This window comes from Solanum lycopersicum, chromosome 1 (assembly GCF_036512215.1).
Source record: "Solanum lycopersicum chromosome 1, SLM_r2.1".
Taxonomy (NCBI): domain Eukaryota; kingdom Viridiplantae; phylum Streptophyta; class Magnoliopsida; order Solanales; family Solanaceae; genus Solanum; species Solanum lycopersicum.
This window is the reverse complement of record NC_090800.1, coordinates 5,580,803-5,606,614: the sequence shown is the minus strand read 5'-3', so window position 1 is coordinate 5,606,614 and position 25,812 is coordinate 5,580,803. Positions and strand designations below refer to the sequence as shown.

The window sequence follows — 25,812 nt, the reverse complement described above, 5'->3', positions numbered from 1 at the left end:
TTTGTGCTAATGAAGAACAAAGATGAAAATGGATACTAAAAACAAAACTAAAACCTATGTGAAGAATTACATAAAATAGTTATGGGATGAAATTGTAGTGCCACTTAATTTGTCGTTTGATTGGTAAGTACGATATAACTTATCCCCGCAATTAATAATTAGTATCACTATAAGTTATCCATTCTCGTATAGTAATCCCGAAATAACTTATCCCACGATAAAATAAGTATGACAAAAATTATTCTTTTACACCTTTTTAATACATACTTTTGTAAGCAAATAAATTGTTCTTAAAATATATGCTAAGCCTATTATTTGAATACAACAGTCAACAAACAAAACACTTAATAAATAATATCAATGTATCTTATCTCATTATAACTAATCCTATCATAGTTTATCTCATCATAACTAATCCCATCACAACTTGAATTCAAACCAATCGACTAAGTGAAAAGCATATTAACATATACGAGTAGTTAAGAAGATGTTAAACATTTTAATAATATAGGGCCCGTTTGGATGGGCTTAATAAAAGTAGCTTTAAAAAAGTACTTTTGAAAGTGCTGAAACTTATTTTTAAAATAAGCAGTTATGCGTTTGGATAAAAGTGTTGAAGTTAAAAAAAAAGTTGTTGATGTGTTTGGCAAATAAGTGCTGATAAACAGATTTTTAAATCAAAATGTCTGAAATACCCTTAAAAGCTGTTAACATAATAAAAATTAATTAATTTTTATTTTACAGCCATAAATAATTATATTTTGCTATCATTCACATATTTCTTTCTCATCACAAATTATTTATAAGAGGAATATAAACTTATTATAGATTTTAAAGATATATAATTTGAATAGATTAAAGAATGATTTAAGATTTTATTTTAGTTTTATTCATAGGTAATAATAATTGTCTATCATTCACATATTTCTTTATTATCACAAATTATTTATAAGAGGAATATAATTTTTTATTTAAGTTATATGTGTAACTTATTTTACATTTTAATAATATATAATTTGAATAGATCACTTGAAAGATTTAAGATTTATTTTATTTTCATTCATTAGTAATAGTAATTGTCTATCATCCACACGTGAAAAGGGAAAAATATAAGAAAGAGATGTTATGGTTATGGGGGTAATTTGGAGATTGTATAAAAATATTAAGGGCAAAAAGGTAAAAATGTGGTCAACTTAAAACAGCTTATAAGCTGGAAAAAAAAAAAAGCACCCCTAACCCAGCTTTTAACTTTTGGCTTAAAATATTTTTTTTTTAAACTTAAAATAAGTTATTTTGAGTATTGTCAAACAGCTAAATAAGTCAAAAACCAGCTTTTAAGTTAGTTTGACCATCTTTTAAGCTGAGCCAAACAGGCTCATAATAGTATGAACTATGATAGTTATAACCAGGGGCGGACCTACGTGAACTCCCTTGTCGAAAAATTACACCGTATATATAAAGTTAACTTCTTCTGTTAACCCCTTAACAACTAATAGAGAAGTGTGGCTCACTGGCAAGGGTGTTCATTATTAAGCCCCAAGGTTTGGGTACGATTCTCGTTGAGTGCAAAAGGTTTATATCTTTTCTCAACCTTGAAAAGGTTGAGATAGGCTTAGGTTTTGGGCTTAGAATACCCAATAAAAGGCCTCATTATTTTTTGAAGTCACTCTAAAACTATATTTTTTTTGTTTTTTTGTTCTTTATATGTTATATCTTTTATGCAATAAGTCTTTGTTTTAAGTTTATTAGCCTTGTCTTTTTATAATTTTGTCTTTTGTTCTTCTTATTTATATTTTTCATTTTATTTCTACATAACTCTTCTCATTAATAACTCAAAGAAACGTTTTGAGAAAATGATGAATTGTTATTAAATTTAAATTAGAAATTATTATATAAATAAAGTAAATTATGTTATAAATACATTGAATTAAGTGGATTGTCCATTAAGCTTATCATAAACTTATCCTTATCGTGGATATGTATTCCCAAGGTGATGAATCTTTTTGGGATAGAAATGTATCTACTAATGTGACATTAAACATGGTGACCTTTTGATTGATTTCTCTACCTATAAATAGAGATAACACTCACCATTGTAATATACACTTGAATAAGAAGAAAATTCCTCTTCTTCTATCTAGTTCTCTTGTCTTTTTCTCTTTATGATTATATTCTTATGAGCTTGATTTTATAACACGTTATCAGCACGAGTCTCTAACCAATTAAGATTGAGTTTTAGTTTTTCTTTAACTCATGTTTTGGTTGGTCTCGTTATGAGAATCAAGGTATTATATTCATAAAATTAGGTATGTATATTCTAAAATATTTTTATGATTTAGAATACAATAGTATTCAATCACTAACAATTATGAGGAACCAAAGGTATATACAACTATTGGTTGAATATGACATGCTATACAAAACTTCTTAAATGGAAGAAGGTATAAATTTTTAATAGCATGAGTTTGAATATTATTTTGATTATTTTGAAAGACTCAAAGGGTGAGTCATGTTGTACTGCGGTCTATTATATTGTTGGTTAAGGGTAAGACGATGAAGTCAAGCCATCGCACCAAAATGGTAGACATCTGGTTAAAGTCCGGATGACATAAAAAAAATTAATGGTAAGACGGCAGATTCAAGTTCTATCGCACCAAGAGGATAAGACATCAAATCTGAGTTTTGATGCACCATGATGATAAGGATTGGGTTCAAGTCCTTTAGAATTTGACCTAGCACGCCTTGTATGGATAAGACATTGAGTTTGAGTCAATGCACCATAGTGATTAAATAATGATGACTAAGGTTTTGATGAAAAACCTTGAAATTTGTCATATTGAACTTGCTCCATTCCTTGAAAAGAATGTGATAGAAACATATGATAACTTTGAAATCCGATGCTGACTTGCTCCATTCTATCGTATAAATGTGGTAGCAGTAAATAATTAGTCTGAAAGATGACAAATGATTAACGATATGAAAAAGGGCATGAAGGGACGGAATTATAATAGTCATCATTGTGGTAATTATAAAAGAAAGAACACTATGGGTTTTCCAAATAGTCCTTCGAAATTTGAAGGCAGTTTTCATTATCAGGAACCGAAGACATATACTACTATTGGTTGAATATGACATGCTATACAAAATTTCTTAAATAGAAGAAGGTATAAATTTTAATAGCATGAATTTGAATGTTATTTTGATTGTTTTGAAAGACTCAAAGGGTGAGTCATGTTGTACTTCGATTTATTATACCGTTGGTTAAGGGTAAGATGATGGATTCAAGTTTCATCGCACCAAAAGGGTAAGACATCAGGTTAAAGTCCGGATGTACCATAATAAAAATATTTGAGGATAAGATGAACAATTCAAGTTCTATCGCACCAAAAGGGTAAGACATCAATTTGAGTTTTGATGCACCGTGATTGGGTTCAAGACCCATAGATTTATGGCATAACACGCCTTATATGGATAAGACATTGAGTTTGAGTCAATGCACCAAAGTGATGATATAATGATGACTAAGGCTTTGATGAAAAGTCTTGAAATTCGTCCTATTGAATTTGCTCCATTCCTTGAAAAGAATGTGGTAGCAATATATGATAATTTTAAAATCGCATGTTCATTTGCTCCGTTCTATCATATGAATGTGGTAGCAGTAAATAGTTAGTCTGAAAGATGACAAATAATTAACAATATGAAAAAGAGCATGAAGGGACGTAATTATAATAGTCATTATTGTGGTAATTATAAAAGGAAGAACACTATGGGTTTTCCAAATAGTCCTTCGAAATGTGAAGGCACTTTTCATTATCAAAATGGTATGAAAGGACATTGGACTTGTGAATGTTGTCGACCCAATAATTTATAAATCCTCCATCAAAAGACAAGAAGATAAAGTGATGGTACACTTGATCTTTCAAAGTGATGTTGAAGTGTATCATGGAAATATGATGAATTTTAAAGCCATGACAATGTGCTTATAATGCAAATTTATGAAGTACATATAAATGATTAGTCAATTTCTTGAAGAGAATGTGACTTGTGATGAGTATCGTGAATGCTCGACCATGCTATAAGAGAATTGATCCATATGTGATAAAATCATTATGAGTTGGATATATGACACAACTCACCTCTATGGAAGGTTTGACAAAAAATGATATATGCCATAACTCTCCTGTAGGAGGTTTAAGAAAAAATGATAAATGTCAAAACTCACCTCTACGGGAGGTTTGAGAGGAAATAAACTTTATTTGGCAGAAATGGCTAATCATATTGTACGTTTATACGTCATTATGGTATGTTTATTGTGAACAACCGAAAGGGAAAAAGAAAGAAATAGTTCTTGCCTATAAGGGTTGTGGTAATTATTGTGTGGCAATACAAATTTGTCATTGGTTGTGTACCTATGGTACAACAAAAGTAAAGCTAGAAACATGTCTTGCTCGTAATGTTTTGACCATGACAATAATGATATAATTTCTCCTTGAATGAGATGCTCACAATAGAGATTGTGTCATGCAATATGTGATAGTACACAAAATTAATAGCAATCTCTAACGAGTTGTGTTATTATCAGAGGAATAATAATGGGGTTGTAGTAAGTCTCAAAAGAAATATATTTAAATTTCGGATGAATTAAAAATAAATATCGAGACTATAAATCACTACAACCGAATGAGTTATAAATATTTCTTTTAAAGGTTACCCATTGTTTCCTCTTGTTTGTCGCACACAAACGTGGGCATGTTGATGAAATCACATGCGAAAGTAAATTATAAGTGTACTAAAATAAAGATCAGTTAGCATGACTGGTTGACCATTCTGAATAAATGTGATGCAAACGTAATTGAGAATTCAGGTGAAATATATGATGAAGAAATAAAGATTCTTCAAAAATTCTCTTGTGTTGCTTGTTCTCTTGATAAAATGATCATTATACCAGCTAAGGTTGGGACTGTAATCCCCTAAAAAATTTTGGAACATATAAAAGGGTGAATATGAGCTCGTTCACCTGTCATGTGGATCATTTGCAACTATATGATTGATGCATCTATGCGATGGTCACATGTATTTTGCTGTCAACTTACAAATTGGTTTTTGTAAGATTGTTTGCTCGAATTGTTAAAATTAAGAGGACAGTTTCAAACTATGAAATTATATTGATAATGCTGGTTGATTTAGCAGAAATTGTATGCCTCCAATTATAGCTAAATCATGGTTATGAGAACAAAACTCCCAAATATGATTTGGTATGAGATAATTTTATTTAACATGTAGCAACACATGTATGCATCAAACCAACAAGGTTTTCCCATTAAAATTGGTTCAGGCAGGGTCAGGAACCATATAATTTTCATCTAAAATGTTGAATGTACGGCTATGATTTTAATTGCTCCACCACGCACAAAGATGAACTTCCAAATAAGGTTGGAATGAATGTTAGATTTTCTAACATTAGGGGAGAAATGATTGACAACTGAAAATTATGTGTGAGGTTAATTATGAATTATCTAGATCCTCGTTAAATAAATATGTGAACTTAAAGTTCAAGGGATAATTCAGTTGCATAATGTTGCAAATCAGTTGCCAGATGAATGCACTGACCCTATGATATAATTCAGCTGCAAATGCTCCAATGTGAAGTCCTTGAAGGACAAAGTCTATGATACGCCGGAAGCGTAATAGACCAATCGATTCCAAATGTAAAATTCCTTGAAGAAGGAAGGAGCAAATGATCAATATGATCATGATAATGAGGCAAGTGCTATAAAAGAGTACATTGACATAACACTTCATAAAATCATGAAAAAGGTTCAAGTACCTGAAATAATGAAAAATAAAGAGATCTCGATAAGTTATGTCTTGTTGGAATCGATATCAAATAACCGTCGATGGTATCTTTGATATGAGGTAGCGCTCAATGATATAAATTGTGACGAGGATCTTGAATTCAAATCTGTCATATAGTGTGGACAGATAAATGGTTGACCAAGTAAAATGTACAATTCAAGTATATTTTGTTTTACTTAGAAAAGTGACATTTTGAATTGGTAGTCCATAAATCAAGGTATAATGTCAGTGGGGTACAAATAAATTATTATGCGATAGTATAACCGTAAGATATCAAGTACGGTTTGTGCCTTGGGGCATAAAGATTTATCGCAAAAATCATGACATTATTGGAGATGTTTTCTCCTTTGGTGGATGCAATGAGGTTTGTTTTGATCTGGCAACATATGAAAAACTTGAATGCATGTAATGAATAATTGTAATGTCTAGCTAGACAGTGAAGGTTATATGAAAATCCTTGAAACAATCGAGGTGTCTGAAGCATATAAGAGTTTGAAAGAAACTTTTTTGATAAAGCTTCAAGAATCCTTATATGGATTGAAATAGTCAAGGAAGAAAAAAGGTACAAAAGAATGACCCTAATTGTCCTTGTATTTTTATGAAAAGGTCTTGGTAAGACAAAATTTTGTCTTGACCTACAAATTGATAATTTGACAAATGAAATATTTGTCTAACAGTTCACATACACTAAAAAGTTTTGATGCAATTTTATATGGATAAATCACATTCATTGAGTACCCCAATGATTATGAGATCACTTGACATAAATGATTATTCAGTTTGATCTCAAAAGAAGGATGAAGAGTTTCTTGGTGATGAAACTCTATCTTGGTGCAATCAGGGCACTAGTGCATCTTACTAACAATTTTTGACCAGTTATTTGTTTTGCAGTAAATTTACTGGCAAGATTCAGTTTCTCCCCAATAAAAGGACATTTAAATGATGTTGAGCACATGATTGAATATCCTCGAAGGACCATAATTATGGATTTATTCTATTCCGAGGAATTCAAAACAAAATTGATTGACTACGCAGATGCAGAATATTTATCTGATCCGGATAAAGCTCTATCTCAAGCAAGCTATGTGTTTGCATGTGGAGGCACAATAATATCCTGACAATCAATGAAGCAAAATGTTGCTATGCAGAAACAAAAGTCCTCCATGAAGAAAGTCGAAAGTGCGTCTGGTTGAGATAAATGACACACCATATTCAAGAAATGTGTGATTTTTCTTTGAAAAAAGAATATATCAACCACAACATACGAAGATTGGAGACATCATCACAAGAAATTAAGTGATGTTTTAATCATGGGGAGTATAATACGCATTGCACTCTTTTTTCCTTGACCGAGGTTTTTTTCCTCTAGATTTTCCTGGCAAGGTTTTTAATGAGACAACAAATAGTGCGTATCAAAAGATATGTGTACCCTTTTTCCTTCACTAGAATTTTTCTTCACAGGGTTTTTCCTAGTAAGGTTTTAACGAGGTACATTATCTATGGACATCCAAGGGCGGGTGTTATAAATACGTTGAATTAAGTGGATCGTCCATTAAGCTTATCATAAACTTATCCTTATCATGGATATGTATTTCCAATGTGATGAATCTTTTTGGGATAGAAATGTATCTACTAATGTGACATTAAACATGATGACCTTTTGGTTGATTTCTCTACCTATAAATTGAGATATCATTCACCATTGTAATATACACTTGAATAAGAAGAAAATTTCTTTTCTTCTATCTAGTTCTCTTGTCTTTTTCTCTTTATGATTATATTCTTATGAGCTTGATTTTATAACAAATTAAGATTAATTGAATGGAATAAATGGAATAATTTATATTTTTCATTTTATATTTTTTTCTCAACCTTGAAAAGGTTGAGACGGGCTTAGGTTTTGGACATAGATACCCAATAAAAGGCCTCATTATTTTTTTAAGTCAATTTAAAACTATATTATTTTTATTTTTTTGTTCTTAATATGTTATATCTTTTACGCAATTTGTCTTTGTTTTAAGTTTATTAGCCTTATTTTTTTTATATTTTTATCTTTCATTCTTCTTATTTATATTTTTCATTTTATTTCTACATAACTCTTCTCATTAATAACACAAAGAAACAAGAAACTTTTTGAGAAAATGATGAATTGTTATTAAATTTAAATTAGAAACTATTATATAAATAAATTAAATTAAGATTAATTGAATGGAATAATTTAAAAGTTGTGAATATTTTTTTAATAAAATCTATTTAATTGGATTTTTTTCTTAATTTCATTGTATTTCTTTTTTACTATTTTCAAGTCGATTCTAAAGAGATTAAAATTAAACAAAACATATTTGTTTGGGTTATAATTTGTTTTTTAACAAATGATTAACCTAGTAATTGAATTAAATTAACTAAAAAATCGACCATGCCATTTATTTCTTTAGAATATGCATTATAATATTAGTAACTCGATATTTATGTCTTTCTAAAGAATCTTGATCGTTTTTAAACTAACATTTGATTGAATACGCACTAATTACAAATTTTTTTTAAAAAAATAAAAAGTAGAATATTGCAAAATAAAAGGAAACACTAGAATTTTTAAAAGCTCGATGGACCAGAGTAAATGTAGGAAGAACTTAAACACAACATGACAATATAAGATAAATTTTTGTAGATTATAATTAATCTTTTCCTCCCACGTCACTCGGTTTTTCATCTTTATATTTTTCGCATTTATTTTTTACACTTCACACCCCCTCAACAAAAATGTTGAATCCGTTACTAGCTATAATACCTAATTTCTTAAGAAACGTGCCATGGAGAATAGCTATTTTTATTAAACTTTTCATATTTTGTATACTTATTGGATAAGAGCAAGACATAAAAACTTTATTGATCTCTTTCACTAATCACGTAGTAAAGAAAATAAGTTAAAATGTAACATATATTTTTGCTTGATTTCTTTACTATGTAATTAGAATAGTGTAATAATATTATTTCATTTATTTATTTATTTTGAAAAGAAATGAACTTAAGGGGGTAATAATTGGTAAAAAAAAGTTTAATAGGTGTAATAAAATCCTGCATAATTAAGATTTGTAATTGACAATATCAAAGGATTATTTCTATGTTTTATCTCTTCTACTATCATTGATCGGTTTAGATATAGATTTATCTAACTCCAAAATTTTAAATTTAATAATCATAATTTTGATAATGATGTTTACTTTTTTCTTCAATCACTAGCTACTTTAATAGTATTACTTTTTCTATTATTACTAATCATGTCCAATTAAATATAAGATAAAATGGAGAGATACATTTTGGACAATGAAGTTAATACATATAATATACTTGGTAAGATGAACACCTAACAAATTAAAATTCTTAATCAAATAAAATATTGTATGTCAAACATTATTATAAATTTTCAAACCTTCTCCTTTACCCATGCGCCATGCCCCCTTTTTTATAATAACAATAATAATAATAATAATAATAATTTATTTATTTTTGCAAACGTAACATCTCACAACCAATTTTCTCTTATAATAAACAGAATAAGAAAAATAATTAAAGAGAACAAATAAGAATATTCTTAAACTCTCTTTTCTGATTCAATGACCAAAGTACCATCCAAAAGTCATATCTACATAATTATGTTAATTTTATAGCAAAAAATAATAAAATATACTTGACCAATAAATGTCAATAAGCATCACCATAGAATAAGCACTTTTGCCTTTACGTTGTATTTTTTTCTTCTTTTCAATCAGTAATTTATTTAAAATAAACATTATTTAAAAGCATTATTACCCATTGAACTGAAAATATAACTTTAAAAGAAGATAGTGAATTCATCCATTTATTTCCTTTTCAGTAGCATCAATCCCCATCAGAAAAAAGCAGTCTATTGGTGTAACTAATACTAGTTTATATGTGCAAGAAGATAGAGAAAATGAAATAATTATATGAGTGTGAGGGAAAGTATGTGTATAACTTTTTTGGAGTTACTTGTATCTCTATTTTATTTTATGGTACATTACACGTTACAAGAAATTTATGAAAAAATCATTTTTTTAAATTTTTGTAAAATATATATGTTACTTTTTTTGTTCCAGAATTTCACTTTTGTCATTATTATACTATACATGAGTAGGATTATTTTTTTTTATTTTTTTTTGTGGGGGGAGGGGGGGAGGGGGGGTTGATGCTTCTCATGGGGTTGATTTTATCGAGAGGAATTTTTTATCAAACTAAGCCATTATATAAAATAATTTATTAAAATAATATATTTTTTAAAATTTTTACAAAACTAGTATAAACGTATTTCACAGTAATGTTTTAGTATATATTTCAATTTTAAAAAACTAACAGTGTTAGATTGATATATGTTACTCATAGTAACGTTTTACTCCTAAAATGTTACCGCGAGTAACTTCTTATTCTAAAAACGTTACTCACAGTAACGTATATCAACTTAACACCGCCAGCTTTTAAAAAATAAAATATATCCTAAAATGTTACTGTGAAATATATTTATACTAATTTTATAGAATTATAAAAAAAATATATTATTTTGATAAATTACTTTATATAATAACTTAGTTTGGTCAATACTTCTCGTCAAGATGCTGACCAAGTGACCTAGCCCTTTATCTTATCTTTATTTTGGATACATCTAATGATAACTTTATATGTTATGTTGTTGTTCTTATTATTATTAACTTTTTATGTTATGTTGTTCTTTTTTTTTTTATTATTATTATTATTATTATTATTATTATTATTATTTAAAGGAGAGGAAATATTTTGATAGATAGTTTGATAGGATATATTAGAGAAATAATATATTTATTAAATTTTAAAATTATTCCATGCTCTAATTGATATAGTGTTTTAATACACATACTAATTGCATATCATGTTCTGTATTTAAGGATGTATAATTATTCTCTCTGTTTTAGTTTAGTTATTTAATTTTAATTTGTCATAAAATTTAAAACAATCTAAAAAAAAAGATAAATTAATTACTCATAAAGAAAGGAGTAATATGCATAGCAACTCATGGTATTAGATATGGGTGTACATGATCGGGTTGGTTCGAATTTTTCAAATATCAAATCAAACCATTTGTGTTGGGTTTTTGAATTTATAAATCAAACCAAACCAATAAAATTTGGGTTTTTCAACTTCAGACTTTTTGGATTTTTTTATTTTTTTGATAAAATATTCATACAAACATATATACTTGTACATCAAATATTTCTTTAATCCTATCAAAATGTAACTACCTAAGTTATTTTTCAAGAAAATAACCAAAAATATGATATGATTAATGACACTAAAATGTCCAACAAAAAGATAATAATAAGATCGCGTAAAAAATATTACAAATTAATAAGACATAATGAAATTGATCATAATTTAAAGTACTAAATCATGCTAAAATAAGTTTAGTAAGTATTAGTTACATGACTAAATATTAAAGAATTAAAATTAGAACATGTATTTTAATTGTCTAAATTTATGTAAAACTAAAAAATAAATATTCAATATAATTGTTATTCTTCGTGTTGAATTAATTTTCATTTTGCATTAGTATTAATTTGATTTGTAATCACCAACATGTATGAACTATAATTTTTATTTTAGATCATTAAAAATTCTTACTTCCAAACATGAAATAAATATATTAATAGATAAAACTATGAAAAAGCAAAAGAGATATTTAAAAATTATATCAAAATAGGTATTTTTACATATAAAATAATATTTTAAAATTATATATATAATGTCGGGTTGATTTTTTTAGTTGAAACCAACCCAACCCAAATATAATCGAGTTTTTTTTTTCAACATCAAATCAAGTCAAGCCAAATCACTAATCAATTTTTTTTATTTGACTCGATTTACGTTTTGATTCGATTTTTAATTTAATTTTGTACGCCCCTAGTATTAGCAATATCATGTGTAGTATTAAGACACAAATAATTAATGATTAAAGTTCTCATTGAATACACTAAATTAAATAGTGGATAAGAACTAAACACAATCAATTTAACCATTGCTAAGACCTCATTTGTTTCTATTAAGGTTAAGATGTATGAATCTGAATACATATCTGAATATTGAAATGTGATTTCTATATAAGAACACTAAATAATTAATGTTGTTTGTTTTTATCTGAATGTGCATATGAAATTAACATTAAATTAATAAAATATCATAAAAATTTCATTTCAACAAAATATATCACTTTTGACAAAAAAAATGTTTTAAGAGTTTTAATAATCATGATTTGGAGTACTATCTTTTTCATTCAAAAATTCTAATAAACACCAATAGACCAACAGTGTTCTTAACACAGTCAATACAAGAAAGTTATTAATATAAAAAAAAATACGATTTATGAAAACTTAGAATGGTGTTTGATTGAGAAAATAGAGAAAGAAAGTTTTTAATTATGAGATAAAAAGACATTCTCAAAGCAGAGAAGCGATAGATTTATTATTTAATAATTTATTATATGAATCTGAATGTTGTTAAGAGTATCCTAAAAATCTGACTCATTGTTTTTACAAAAATAAAACAAATGAACTTAAGGAGCTGAATCTGAATGATTCGGATTCAGACCAAAAAATCAAACGTACTTAATAGACTGAATCTGAATGATTAGGATTCAGACCTGCATTAAGTTCAAACATATAAGGTCTAAAATTCTCTCTATTCGCTTTTACTTTTTCGCTTTTTTAAAAAATAAATTTTTTATTTTTACTCATCATTTTTATATATCAAAAAAACAAAATAAATATTTATTTTTTTCTATGATTTACTCTTAACGATAATTACTTAATTTCCAAATGATTTTTTTAAATCTAATATTAAATATATAATAGTAAATTCTCATATTAATCATTATATATGTGAAGTCTAAAATTAACAAATAAAATTTAACTATAAAGTATTTTTGGTATACCCGACCCTAATACAAGCAACCATAAAAAGAGCTTTCATATATATATATATATATATATATATATATATATATATATATATATATATATATATATATATTTTTTTTTTTTTTAAAATAGCAAACGTATATTAAAGAGAATGTAACAACTAAAATAATCAAATATATTTTTCTTTTTCCTCCCTCTTCTTCTCTATTAATTAAAATTAAATCACCAACAACTCAAACTCAATTTTTTTTTAAAAAAAAAATCTAATTATTAGGCTTTTTGGTACCTTGACATCATCGCTCTTATACTAATTAAAACTTTGTTTTCAACGTTATACTTCAAAAACTCTCTTTTTTTTCTTTTTGTTTGTTTTATCCAAAATTTCTTTTATAAAAAATAATTATCATTTACTTTCTATTGAACTCTTCTTTTTTTTTTTGAATTTTCATTATGGCTTCAATCTCTAATTCCTTTCACTTTTCTCTAAAAAGATCAAATTTTTATTCTTCTTCATCCCACAAACTTATTAATAGAAATTTAACTAATTCAGTTTCACTCAAAAATTTGTCAATAATTGCAAATTCCAAAAACTTTGAATCAATTAAGCCTAAATGCAGTCAATTATTGAAGCCAAGAAATAGTGTTGATGTTTTTGTTACAAAAGCAGTAGCTGCTGATGCAGAGGGTCATGACATTGAAATTACTGATGGGTTTGTTTTATTTTGTTTTGTTAATTTTATTTATTTATACTTTCATTACATTTTTTTTTGGCTAATTAATTATCAATTTTGTATGTAGGTATGTTAAACCAACTAAAGGATTTGCTGAAAAATTTCCAGCTCTAGTTACTGGATTCTTTTTCTTTACATGGTGAGCTTTACTTATTGAACAAGTAGATATACATGTCTTACATGACAAATCACATGACATGACGTGTTCTATCTGTCAAATCATGTGAGACTGCTGTGTAGTAAACATGTGTTTATTTGTTCAATTTTTATAATACTTGTGTAGACTCAAAAGTCTGAAGATCAAGTTAAATGACGTGTTTATGTATTATCTTTTAGATAAAATTGTGACACACTTTAATGTGATATCAGACCAGACATGAAGAATTTCACGAAAAAGAATGAGATTTGCATACGAGGGGCGTGTTGAGTATATTATCAAGTGAATAAAAGTGTACTCTTTCAAATATTTTAAGCTTTTAGATAAGATAGACACAACTTCAACAAGGATAAACGAGTTTTTGGACTGATAGATCTTTTTCTCTCTTTAAAGAGTTAGAACCTATTTGGATTGACTTTAAAAAAGCAGTTTTTAAGTCCAAAATTAAAAATCAAACTAAAATGACTTTTAAGTCAAAAATAAAAAGTGGGGGAGGCCTACTTTTGATTTTTGACTTATTTTAAGTCATTTTAAACTTATGTCATTTTTACCTTGTTAAACATTTTTCAACTTATCTTAAGTCATCTTTTTACTTATTTTAAATTATTTTTTATATTTATCAAACCCTTCGAGAAAACAAAAACTGACTTAAAAGTAAGTTTCATAAACTTTAAGTCAATCCAAACACCCCACTTAGAGTTATTTTGGGGAGGGGTGAGGGCAAGGGTGGAGCCAGCTTAGGGTCAGGCGGTTCATCCTAACCCCCTTCATAAGAAATTATATTATTTATATATGGCTTAAATTAATTTTTATGTACATATAATAGGTGTCGAACCCTTTTCGACTAGTTCATCTGTTTACTTCTTCAGATTTTAAACTCTCTTAATAAAAATTTTGGCTCTGCTATTAGGTGAGTGTAAGTGGAATATGGCTTGAGAAGGTAAAAATGAGTACTGATCATCAAGTTTGCTGATGCAGGTACTTTCTGAATGTGATTTTCAACATACTCAACAAGAAAGTATACAACTATTTCCCATACCCATAGTAAGTGGCTATTGTTATTTAGGAGATTCTCAAATCAAATATCATGTTCTTGCAAAGAAAAAATTAAGCTTATATGATTTTCTTGCAGCTTCGTTTCAGTTGTACATCTCCTAGTTGGAGTAACCTATTGTCTTATTAGTTGGACCGTTGGTCTACCTAAACGTGCGGTAAGTTCATCCATATATATACAAGTAAACTTCCTTAAAAAGTGAGATACACAAGTTAGATTGACGATGTATATAACTCAAACTCTTTTGTTAATTTGCTCAAAGCTGGCTTTAATTGACTTGCATTTGTCAAAAATATGTGACTATAGCCCATCAATAAGGAACTTCTGGCACTGCTTACTCCGGTAGCATTCTGTCATGCTCTTGGACATGTTATGTCTAATGTGTCGTTTGCAACTGTTGCTGTATCCTTCACTCATACCATCAAAGGTAATAACCCATAAATACACACTACTTTAGTTCGATAAGTTTTTCTTTTTGAATAACAGATGCTTGTAACTTTATATGGTTCAAATGAGTGCTTCGTTCTTAAAGATGAGCAGTGGTCTAGAGCTAAGCATATTAGGAGCAGGAAAAATTACCTTAAGTTGACATCGATAGTACTTCTTAACGATATATGGCTTCAAGAATTAAATGTGATATAAGAAATCAGTTAAGAATACTTCATTACGTCAACATGTTCTGCAATAACTGACATTTTGTCATTGGTGTTGCATAGCTCTGGAGCCATTCTTCAGTGCTTCGGCTTCTCAGTTTGTCTTGGGCCACCAGATCCCCGTCTCTCTGTGGTTATCACTGGCCCCTGTTGTCATTGGTAAGTGTCATATACAGGCATTGTGATTTTCCCTTCACTAGTTCAAACATTTACCAACTGCTCAAGAAAATCGTCGCTGTTGAGGCAAAACAAGAGCAACTTTTTGATGTTATATCATAAGTAATATATTATGCGCGTTTGTCGAATGAACAACAAATCCTCAACACTGAGGTTCTGCTTCATTCCCCTTTCTGATCTAGCCTGCTCAAATTCTGATCAAAACAATATTGTTGATTACTGATACTTCTTAGGTGTATCGATGGCGTCGTTGACTGAACTATCGTTCAATTGGACTGGCTTCATTAGTGCAATGATCTCAAATATTGCTTTCACTTACAGAAGTATCTACTCAAAGAAAGCAATGGTAAGTGTTCTTCTCATAGAGTAATACTGCCAAGCATTACCTTAAGCATGTCGTATACATTCAGGGTAGCCTAATTGACAGACCCCTTCATAATCTCCTCCTACAAAAATTTTGTCGTCTTATTAGGTTAGATTAATACAGACATGAACGGGAGTGTTGAAGCAACAATAAAGTTATCTTTGGGTTAAATAGGTCACGGGTTCGATCCATAGAATCAACCACTCATACTTGCATCAAGGTAGGCAGCCTGCTGCATCATACCCCCATGGGGTGCGGCCCTTCTTCCTACCCCGCGTGAACACGGAATGTTTTATGTATCGGGCTGTTTTTTTGGTCGTTTACTTTCTAATATACATCATCGAGGAGATTGCTCACATGTTGATTAAGCAGGCGAAACAAGTAGGACAGTTTTAGTTTTCTCAAATTATCTTTGTGAAGTGTCTTCTATCCTGCATAGCAGAGTATTTATGTTACATTTTGTAATTTATTATCATATGGTATGTTGTTTTTAACAGACTGGAATGGACAGCACAAATGTATACGCGTATATTTCAATTATCGCCCTCCTCTTTTGCCTCCCTCCAGCAATATTTGTAAGTAATTTTTTCTCAGAAATTCGTAAAACCTTCTCTGTCAGAGTATTTTCAAGATAGAACTAATTGGCAAATGCAATGTCAGATTGAAGGACCTCAACTACTGCAGTACGGTTTCCGCGATGCTATTGCTAAAGTAGGTCTTTATAAGTTCTTATCCGACCTTTTGTGGATCGGGATGTTCTATCATCTGTATAACCAGGTACACCACGAGTACGTAATGTATCAACACATTAGCTTTTTTTTCAATAGAGTTGGAAATTCGTTAAGTCTTTTAACATTTGCAGATAGCTACTAACACCTTAGAGCGTGTAGCGCCACTTACACATGCTGTTGGAAATGTGTTGAAGCGAGTGTTTGTGATTGGTTTCTCTATAGTAGTATTTGGTAAGTGTTGATTAAATAACACGCAATTTGTTGCTCGGGTATGGCAGTTTGTTCTGTGCTTTAATTGTTTGAAAACTTCGCAGGAAACAAGATATCGACTCAAACTGGGATTGGTACTGCAATAGCTATTGCTGGTGTTGCTATCTACTCGTTAATAAAGGCAAGGATGGAAGAGCAAAAACGGGTTAGTCCTCGAAAGCATATCATCATCTGAATAGAAGTAGCTAGTAGAAAATTGAATACGAGTGCACAAAATTGCCTCAACGGTCTTGTCTATTTTCAGAAGGCTTCTGCCCTTGCTCATGAACAATAGCGGGAGGACTAACAAAGACGAAGATGGTAAGAGTGAACACTAGAAGAGTATGAGGCAGCGCGGAGATGATCTGATAAATGCAGTAAGAATAGTTAATGTCGTCTCAGCTATGGCTTTCAATTATGTTAAGTTTATTTGTTCTTCTGTACAATTGTGAAGTTTGCCTCATTTTGTTGGTTTGGAAGTACACAAGCTGATCAATTCAGCTGGCAGTAATTCAAAAAAATAAGACTCCAGATCACATTTCGTTTATTTAGTAGTTTCTACTCAAAATATTACTTTCATGCAAAAAAAAAAATAGAAAAAATAGGCATAATACATAAATATGTCTTTTAATTTAGTTTCATTTCACGTTTATTCACTTCAATTTTGGGTGTGCACAAGTAGACATTTATATTTGTATAAAGTTGATTTGGTCCCATTTCACATATATGCTCTTTAATTTTGGGTGTGCACAATAAACATATAAACTTGTATAAAGTTGAACAAATACATACATGTCCTACGTGACATTCTACATGACAATTTGTGTCCTACTTGTATTATGTCACATTGGACTCATGTGTACTTGTGCAATTTTATACAAGTTTAAGTGTCTACTTGTATACACTCAAAGTTGAAGAGTATAAATATAAAACGGTGTCAAGTTAAAAGACATATTTATGTATTATGCCAAAAAATGGGCATAATACATAAATATGATCCTTCACTTGGTGTCACCTATTTGAGTGTGCAAAAGTAGACATTTAAATTTGTATAAAATTGAACAAATGGACACTTCCGTACTACATGACACCTTACATGACAATTTTGTATCCTACGTATATTATGTCACGAAGGACATATGTGTCAAATTTATACAAATTTCATCTTTGAATTATTGACAGTCTTAAAAACATCGCTCTACTGAACTAATGAAACTTATATACACCCTTATCTGCCACATGATAGCAAATGATCTCAAATTCTTATAAGATCATGAGAATCTTAACAAAAACCGAAATAAGTATTAAAAACATATTAAACTCAATAAAAACTTAAGAGTGTATTACACTCATATTTCAATCAAGATTGAAAGTGTATTTAAGTATAATTGATCATGGAGTATTTTTAAGACTTTCAGTTGTTATGACGGTCAATTGTAGAATTTTGTAAACATAATTATAAGACCATTAAGAGAGGGCATCTTTTGTTAAAAGGGAGCCATATATGTCAACAACAATTTGATAAAAGTGAGGAATAAAACCTTTTTGACATCCAAATTTCTCTCCTCTTCTTGAAAAAAATGAATTGTCATTTCTTAGTACCATGTGGTAGCTCAATTAGAGAATTGTCCACCCATGTTTTCTTCCCTTTTTATGTGATAAAGGACTTTATTTAGTTGATATTAAGTGAATTATTGGACACTTTTTCATAATTCAGAATAAATGACTTATTCAAAATTTAAGATAATTATTGAGACTTTTTTCATATTTATTTTTAATTTAAATGAGGTTCTTAACTATTTTATAATTTTTAGTTGAATAGTTAGGAAATAATCACGGTAATAGTGAAAAGTAATTTATAATTTATGCCCTAAAATATTCTTAAGGAGTGTCAGATTTTAATATTTCACTTAATATGGATGAGGCGGAGTAACATTTCAAGTATAAAAATGATTTTTGAAAATTGAATTGTATTTAAATATGGATTTCACTTTCTAAAACATTTAAATTTTGTGTGAGAGAAAAAAAAATTACTTGGTTAACTGGTCAAAATTAAATTAATTTTTCAATTTTTGTAAAACTCTCATTTTCAAAAACTAAACCAAATATCATCTAATGTGTAACTAAACAATATGTAAAATTTCATGTTTGAACGCTTGCAATCTCATGAAAATATATTATATATTTTTTTGGTAATTGAACATCAAGTAATATTGTCTTTAAATTACTTTTTAAATGAAGAGTGGGCAAAACAATGTATATTTCTTGACTAATGTATTTTTCTATGATAATCCATATAAAATAATTTTCTAAATTTTAAAGTAGACAGTAAGACAAATAGTTTCTTCTTCAAAATATTTTTGTTCATACCAAACAAATCATAAATATTTCTTAATGATTTTCAACTATACGTATAGTAAATAAAAATTAGAATTCTTGTATTTTATTTCAAAAACACTATATATTTATTGTAGAAAAAGTGCTTCATGGTGATAGCAAAATATTATGAACAATTGGAATCTAATACTAGCTTTTATATCCATGGGAATTTCAACCATTAATTATATTATTATAGAGCTATCTTTTCTATTCTATTATTTCACTAAATTATTGAAGAAAGAGTACCATGATATGATATCTCAGCTTTATATATATATATATATATATATATATATATATATATATATATAATGAATAAAATTTGATTACTAGTTTTTTTCAATTTTTTTCATAGAGTGTTTTATTTCTTCAATTTTTGATAAAGTGATTTATTCTCAACGTAAAACTTTCTAGGGCGAATTTAAATTTAATTAAACTTATTAAAATTGAACATCGCACAAATATCATCTTTCTTTTCCCTTTCCAATTATTTCATTAGTTCACATGAAAACAACTACCATGAGTGTACTTTGATGTAACTCAACTTTAATATATATTAATTAAGCTTAAATTATTGAAGAATGTTCATCAAACCTAGATCTGACCAGCAAGGCATCATGTTCCATATAAATCAGTTATATTTGTCTGATTAAAAAGGAATAAAACATAATAATTCTTCTGAATTATGGCAAAATTACAATTACACACTTAAATTATAGAAGAAATCCATAAGTCGTATGAATTTGATCTTTTCATATTATATAACCTTAAACCATGTGAGGGTCTTGATACCCCTTAGATATGTTTAACCTAATTAATTTTTTTGTATTTAATTGGCAAAATTGCACTATTTTTGTGTTTAACCTATTTTTTGGATAACACTTGTATTCTCTGTATTACCGCGACTGTTGACACAGAGTTAGTCGATACTTATTTCTTAGTTACCATCATTATTTCTTCTCCGAAAAAAGAAATTTAGACCGTAGGCCTCTATTAAAGATGATATTGCATTGCTTGTTTTGATATCTATTTAATTATTTTTTAAATTTTACTTCTTTATTAAAAATACATTTAAGTGGTAATTAATGAGTAGTCACTAATTAACAGTAAGACAAGCTTTTAGTTTCTGACAAATAGTTTAGGCAACTCCTTCAAAATATTTATTCTCTCCATGATTTGGTCAAACATTCCAGTTTAAAAAATAGGTCTAAAATATAAAAATGTCTTTTAATTTAATTCTAACGGTTCAATTTTGGATATAAACAAATAAATATACATATCTTACTTACTTAGATGAAGTGTGAAGAGAGTTGGAAACTTAAAATAAACCATAAAAATATAAAAATAATCAAAATAAGCCACTATTTTAGTTACTAAAATAAGCTTAGTGGAAGAAAAAGTTTCACTTTATCTAATTTTCTAAACGTTTTTCGTTAGTTTCATAACGTGTATTTTTAATGTATAACGAAACTTTTTCTTACAGTTTATAAATATCAAGTGGAGCTTTTTCTTCTACTTTATAAAGTGGAACTTTTTCTTCAACGGTAAAGTAATTTTCTATAAAGTGGAACTTTTTCTTCCACTTTATAAAGTGGGAGAAAATCTTCCACTTTATAGAAAATTACTTTACCTTTTCACCTTCTCGTTCTTTCTTTCACTTTCATGGCTTCTAAGCTTACACTTTGAAAATTAATATTGATGGTCCCAATTCGACAACTGAAGCGGGCCCACTAAATAAATCAAAATTTCGAAGTAGCACAACCCGACAACATAATAATTCGTCCCTGTAAATTATATAAATTAGGTATTTCTTTAACATCTCATATTTTCTTTACTTAGAATGTGTTTCATTTATCTCATCTTGTGTCTAGTATAGTATCATTTTGACTAATGGTTCTGATTCACGGAGTAAATTATAACTTACATGTTATTAAATTATTTTGATTTTATTTTACAATGGAATAGTAAAAAAAGAGCTGATTTAGCTTTATTCCGTATTCCTAATTTAGATTTCATTTCTACTTGTTAGTGGGATAATTATTGATGTTCATAAGAGGATTAGTTGCTCAATCTCTATGTTGTATTAAATTTGAAAATAAATTATGAAAGAAATATTCCTATGGTCCAACTTTGGACCTTACGTTAAAAAGGAGATTGAAATTTTGAATAGTATAGTAAAGTTGAATTTTTTGAATTTTGTGAGAGTTCTTTAAGATACCCATTAGCTTTGACAAAATGATATTAAACATTTTTGAGAATGATATTAAACCACAAAGTTATAGTCTAATTTGTTTTTATCTTATTATTTAACTACAATAGAATGAATCAAAATATAATGATGTAAACACCTGAAGCTAATCTGGCAAAGTAAAAAAAAACACTAAGGATGTGTTGGGAGCTCTGTACAATCTGGCAAACTAAAAAAAAAAATCACATACTAGACATATAGGGAGTCTAGCAGCTAATTTAGTGTAGATTCCTTTTTGTGTGTGTTATAAACAATTCCTTTCACAAAATATAATTACCAGCATATTCCCAAGGAAATATCCCAATGGCCTTTTTTTCCAGTGATTGTTTGCTTGTTCAAATGCTACTTCGCCAACACTGTTCGGGTGATTGATTACTATTTCTGTGATTTTGTTTTAGTAATTTCTTTTGGAGTTAGCAGACTCAAGTTATTTCACCAACTTGAGTTGAAAGCTGAGAGAGTGATATCGTTATTCTTTGTTAGATTTTGATTAATAGTAGAAAGCATTCTTTATGATTATGTCATAATTAATAACTAAGAATTTTAAACATTATTTGGTTAAAATATTCTCGATCATCATATATGTTCTCACTACTTACTCAATTAGTATTTTTTTTCTTTTACTCCCCTTCACAATTCAAAAGTTAAAACCTCGCTGAGGAACCTCGACAAATAATAAAAGGTATAATATAGAATTTCACTTTTACCGCGAGGTTCAACAAAGTTATAGAAGTAAATAAAAAGCAGAACTGTCTAGGCATTAATATGTCAAAATATAATTATATTATACGAATTAATATAATTTTTCTTACAATATATAATGGAGCGTGTTTTGAATCATGGATCGATTGACCGTACACTTCTTCTCTCTCAGCATGAGTATAAATCAGAATTGTTATGGAAAGGTGAGATACCATTTAGTAGCCTTATGAGGACGGTGCGCATGAATGATGCCTGGAATTTATTTCGTTTGCACCGATCTCATGAACGTGTTGAGGAGATCTTACGTAGGTCCGGACTGTATGATGTAGTTTGTGTGGGCAGGATGCAGTATGATTAAGCCCTTGTTACAGCTATGGTTGAGCGTTGGAGGCCAGAGACTCATTGCTTCCACTTACCTTTTGGTGAGGTCACAATTACATTGTAAATGTGCAGGTCTTGTTTGATTTGCGCATTGATGGTGATGTTGTGTACATTCAAGATGCTACCGGGAGGATTCGTCCATGGCGTACTTTATTAGAGACACTCACAGGATGCACCATAGCACCTACTGATATGGATGGTGCTAGTCGGGTAAGGATACATAACATTACCGGCTACTTGCGAGATCAGTTACAAGTAGATCCGATAAGAGATGCTACTCCAGTGGAACGAGTGGAGAGGATTGCTAGACTTTACATGCTTGTTATATTAGGGGGCATCTTATTTCCGAATACTTCAGAAAACCTTATTAGTTTACAATACTTGGCGTTCCTAGATCCTATCCACGATGTAGGTACGTACAGTTAGGGCAGTGCAGTGCTAGCCTACTTGTACCGTGCATTTTGTCGGGCATCTATCGATAATATGGTGGACATTTGCGGATTTATTCCTCTCCTTCATGTAACTTTACTTAAGTTTTAAAATACATTCAAATGTAAAAGTCTTTAACATTATACCGTACAAGAATATTTTTTCTATATTCAATTTTTTAAAATATTTAAATTACATACAAATAATTTGTTTTTTTTTTGCCTGCTTCTTTCGACAGAAACTTGCATTGATAAAGCACACAATATTATTCTATTAGAAAACCTACATAATTTTTAAAAAAGGGTCCAACCAAAGGTTGAAACTTACTTCATAATAAATATGAATAATTATTATAAAACCTACATAGTTTTAAAAAAGATTCACATACATTTTCCTACAACTATAAAAAAAATATATATATATATATGTAATTATCATTTTTTTTAATTATGATAATTTAATTATTTTATTTGACACATCAAGATTTGGTGTTGGGAGAGGATCTTGCCTGTACAGCCATCAGCTCCTCCTCAGCATTGATGGTGACATATTACTTCCATATGCTAAGCGTTGGACGCGTGAAATTGATAGGGATACTGAGTCATATCATGTTCTTATTCCAATTAGAGACCAGTTAGACCGCATGACGGAGGATCAGGTACATTAAATAATTTTTGCAACTCTACTAAAACAATTAAAAAATATAAATTACATATAAAAGTAAATCAATAATAATTTTATTTGTATACTAATCAGTTAATGTTGATTTTATTTAATTGTTATATTTTAAAAATAGTCTCGATGGACACCGTACAATGCGATTTCACATACAATGCCTCATTGTTGTATGGTCGATGAGCCTCTATGGATGGCATGTGTCCCTATGTTTTGCCTAGAGATTGTTGAAGTGCACTCTCCTGATAGAGTAATGCGTCAGTTTGGTCATTCTCAGCATGTACCTGTGATTCCTAGTTGGGGAATCAACCACCACGTGTATGATCGCCGTAGGAGGCTTGGATCAGAGGTTCTTGAAATGATGGATAAATTTTTTTGTGATTGGGGTAATCGACATCAGAGTTTAGCGATTGAGGTAAATGATGAAACTAGCGGGGTAGGGTGTAGATTATGGTACATGCGGCACGGAAGACTGCTTATCGGTAGGTCTGCATTAGAGGTTGATGTATCGTTAGGCTTTGTTCATTTCACTGGTACTAGTATTGCAATGTCCAGAGGACTATTTAAGTTGTATAGTCTTGCATTACAGTGGCAGAGAGACACAACCTCAGCTTCACATGGTGAAGAGGTATTTCAGATTGTTAAAGATACATTGCTTGAGGTCGAAATACAATTTAGAAAGCCATTTTTTGAGGGAGATCCTTTATTTGAACATGTGCATGTAAGAGGACCCAGACGTGGACGGATGGGGCATAGTGGTAAAGCTCGAGGACGTGGCGCTGGTGGTATGCCTATTCCTCCAGACATAGAGGCAGAGGTGAGAGTAGAGGCTGATGATTCGCATGTTCATCAGTTTGGCACGTCAGACATCATGAATTTATTACATATGTCATTTGATCCTTATTCAAGACCGACTCGAGATGTGGAAGGAATCGGACGTATGAGCTATGAATCAACAATGATGTTGGAGATTACCTGATATGGAGGTAAGCATTAACAATTAATTATAAACTTAAAACATTCCTAACTTATATAAATATTTCAAAATAAATAAATAAAACTATTTATATATTTTTGTAGGGCACATCAGGTACTGTTCATTGTGACACCGAAGATACTACTATTTATAACACTCAAGATTTTATCGAAGGATTGCTTGATGATCAAATTGAGTTGTAGGTTCGTGTTATTTATCTATTTAATACAGTTATTTTTTTTAATTACTGAATGAGGGGTCTTTTGTTTTAGCTATCGAGAATTCGAGATGCTTGACCAAACAGTCTATAAATATGATATCCGAAAATAGTAGGTGGGAGGAAAAAACAATTTTGAGATCCCATGAATAAGGCGATAGAATCTCAAACTTTGGTGTTGAAACATCATACATGCACACATAATTGGAAATGACCTGAATGTTTATCACCTCTAACAATACACAACTTGCATCACATTGCATATTCCTATCATTTATACTTTTATTTTTTAATTTCTACTATCTAACTTTGTATTTGAAGACCACCTTATCACCATTCTCGTCTCCAGATGTTACTTTCATTATGTCAGTGGATGATATGACACAAACACCCGGAAGAAAAAAAACTTGTTAAAAGAATTGTAAAGAATGTGAACATAAAGGATCTTCCAGCCAAAAAGAGGAAGAGGAACAATGAAGATGAAGATGGATATACGGGACTTAGACCGCGAGATGTTTTACGGATTTCAAAAAAGGGTTGTGGAACATAATATTATTATATTTGTGTATGAATCTTTTTTTGAGGGTATATAGTAAATTATTCTAATCATATATAGTTTTATTTTGGTGTATGCATCTTTTTTTTGTGGTAGTATTATTATTTTAGTTATATATATTATTATTATTTTGTGTATATATTTTTTTCTTTTAAAAAGTGAATGAAAAAATTTGAAAATTTAAACATGACTTGAAGATGATCAAAAGTTCGAATAAAAAGTTGCATAAAAATTGATACAAGAATAAATGAACACAATCAAACATCTTTCTTTAGCTACTACCACCATATGAGGCGTTTCGAGTTCGTGAATGACAGT

The 25,812-nt window shown here is 29.3% G+C and overlaps 1 protein-coding gene across 1 annotated transcript; it reads left to right on the top strand.

The window, feature by feature from the left end:
- The first annotated feature begins 13,113 nt into the window (after nucleotides 1-13,113).
- Nucleotides 13,114-17,478, top strand: LOC101263932 (triose phosphate/phosphate translocator, chloroplastic-like). The gene is made up of 12 exons (XM_004228798.5): nucleotides 13,114-13,525; nucleotides 13,614-13,685; nucleotides 14,682-14,747; nucleotides 14,836-14,914; nucleotides 15,064-15,184; nucleotides 15,474-15,569; nucleotides 15,821-15,933; nucleotides 16,449-16,526; nucleotides 16,612-16,728; nucleotides 16,814-16,913; nucleotides 16,997-17,097; nucleotides 17,197-17,478. Exons 1-12 carry the CDS (start codon nucleotides 13,266-13,268, stop codon nucleotides 17,224-17,226), a joined length of 1,233 nt encoding a protein of 410 aa, XP_004228846.1. The 5' UTR covers nucleotides 13,114-13,265; the 3' UTR covers nucleotides 17,227-17,478.
- Nucleotides 17,479-25,812: the final 8,334 nt, after the last annotated feature.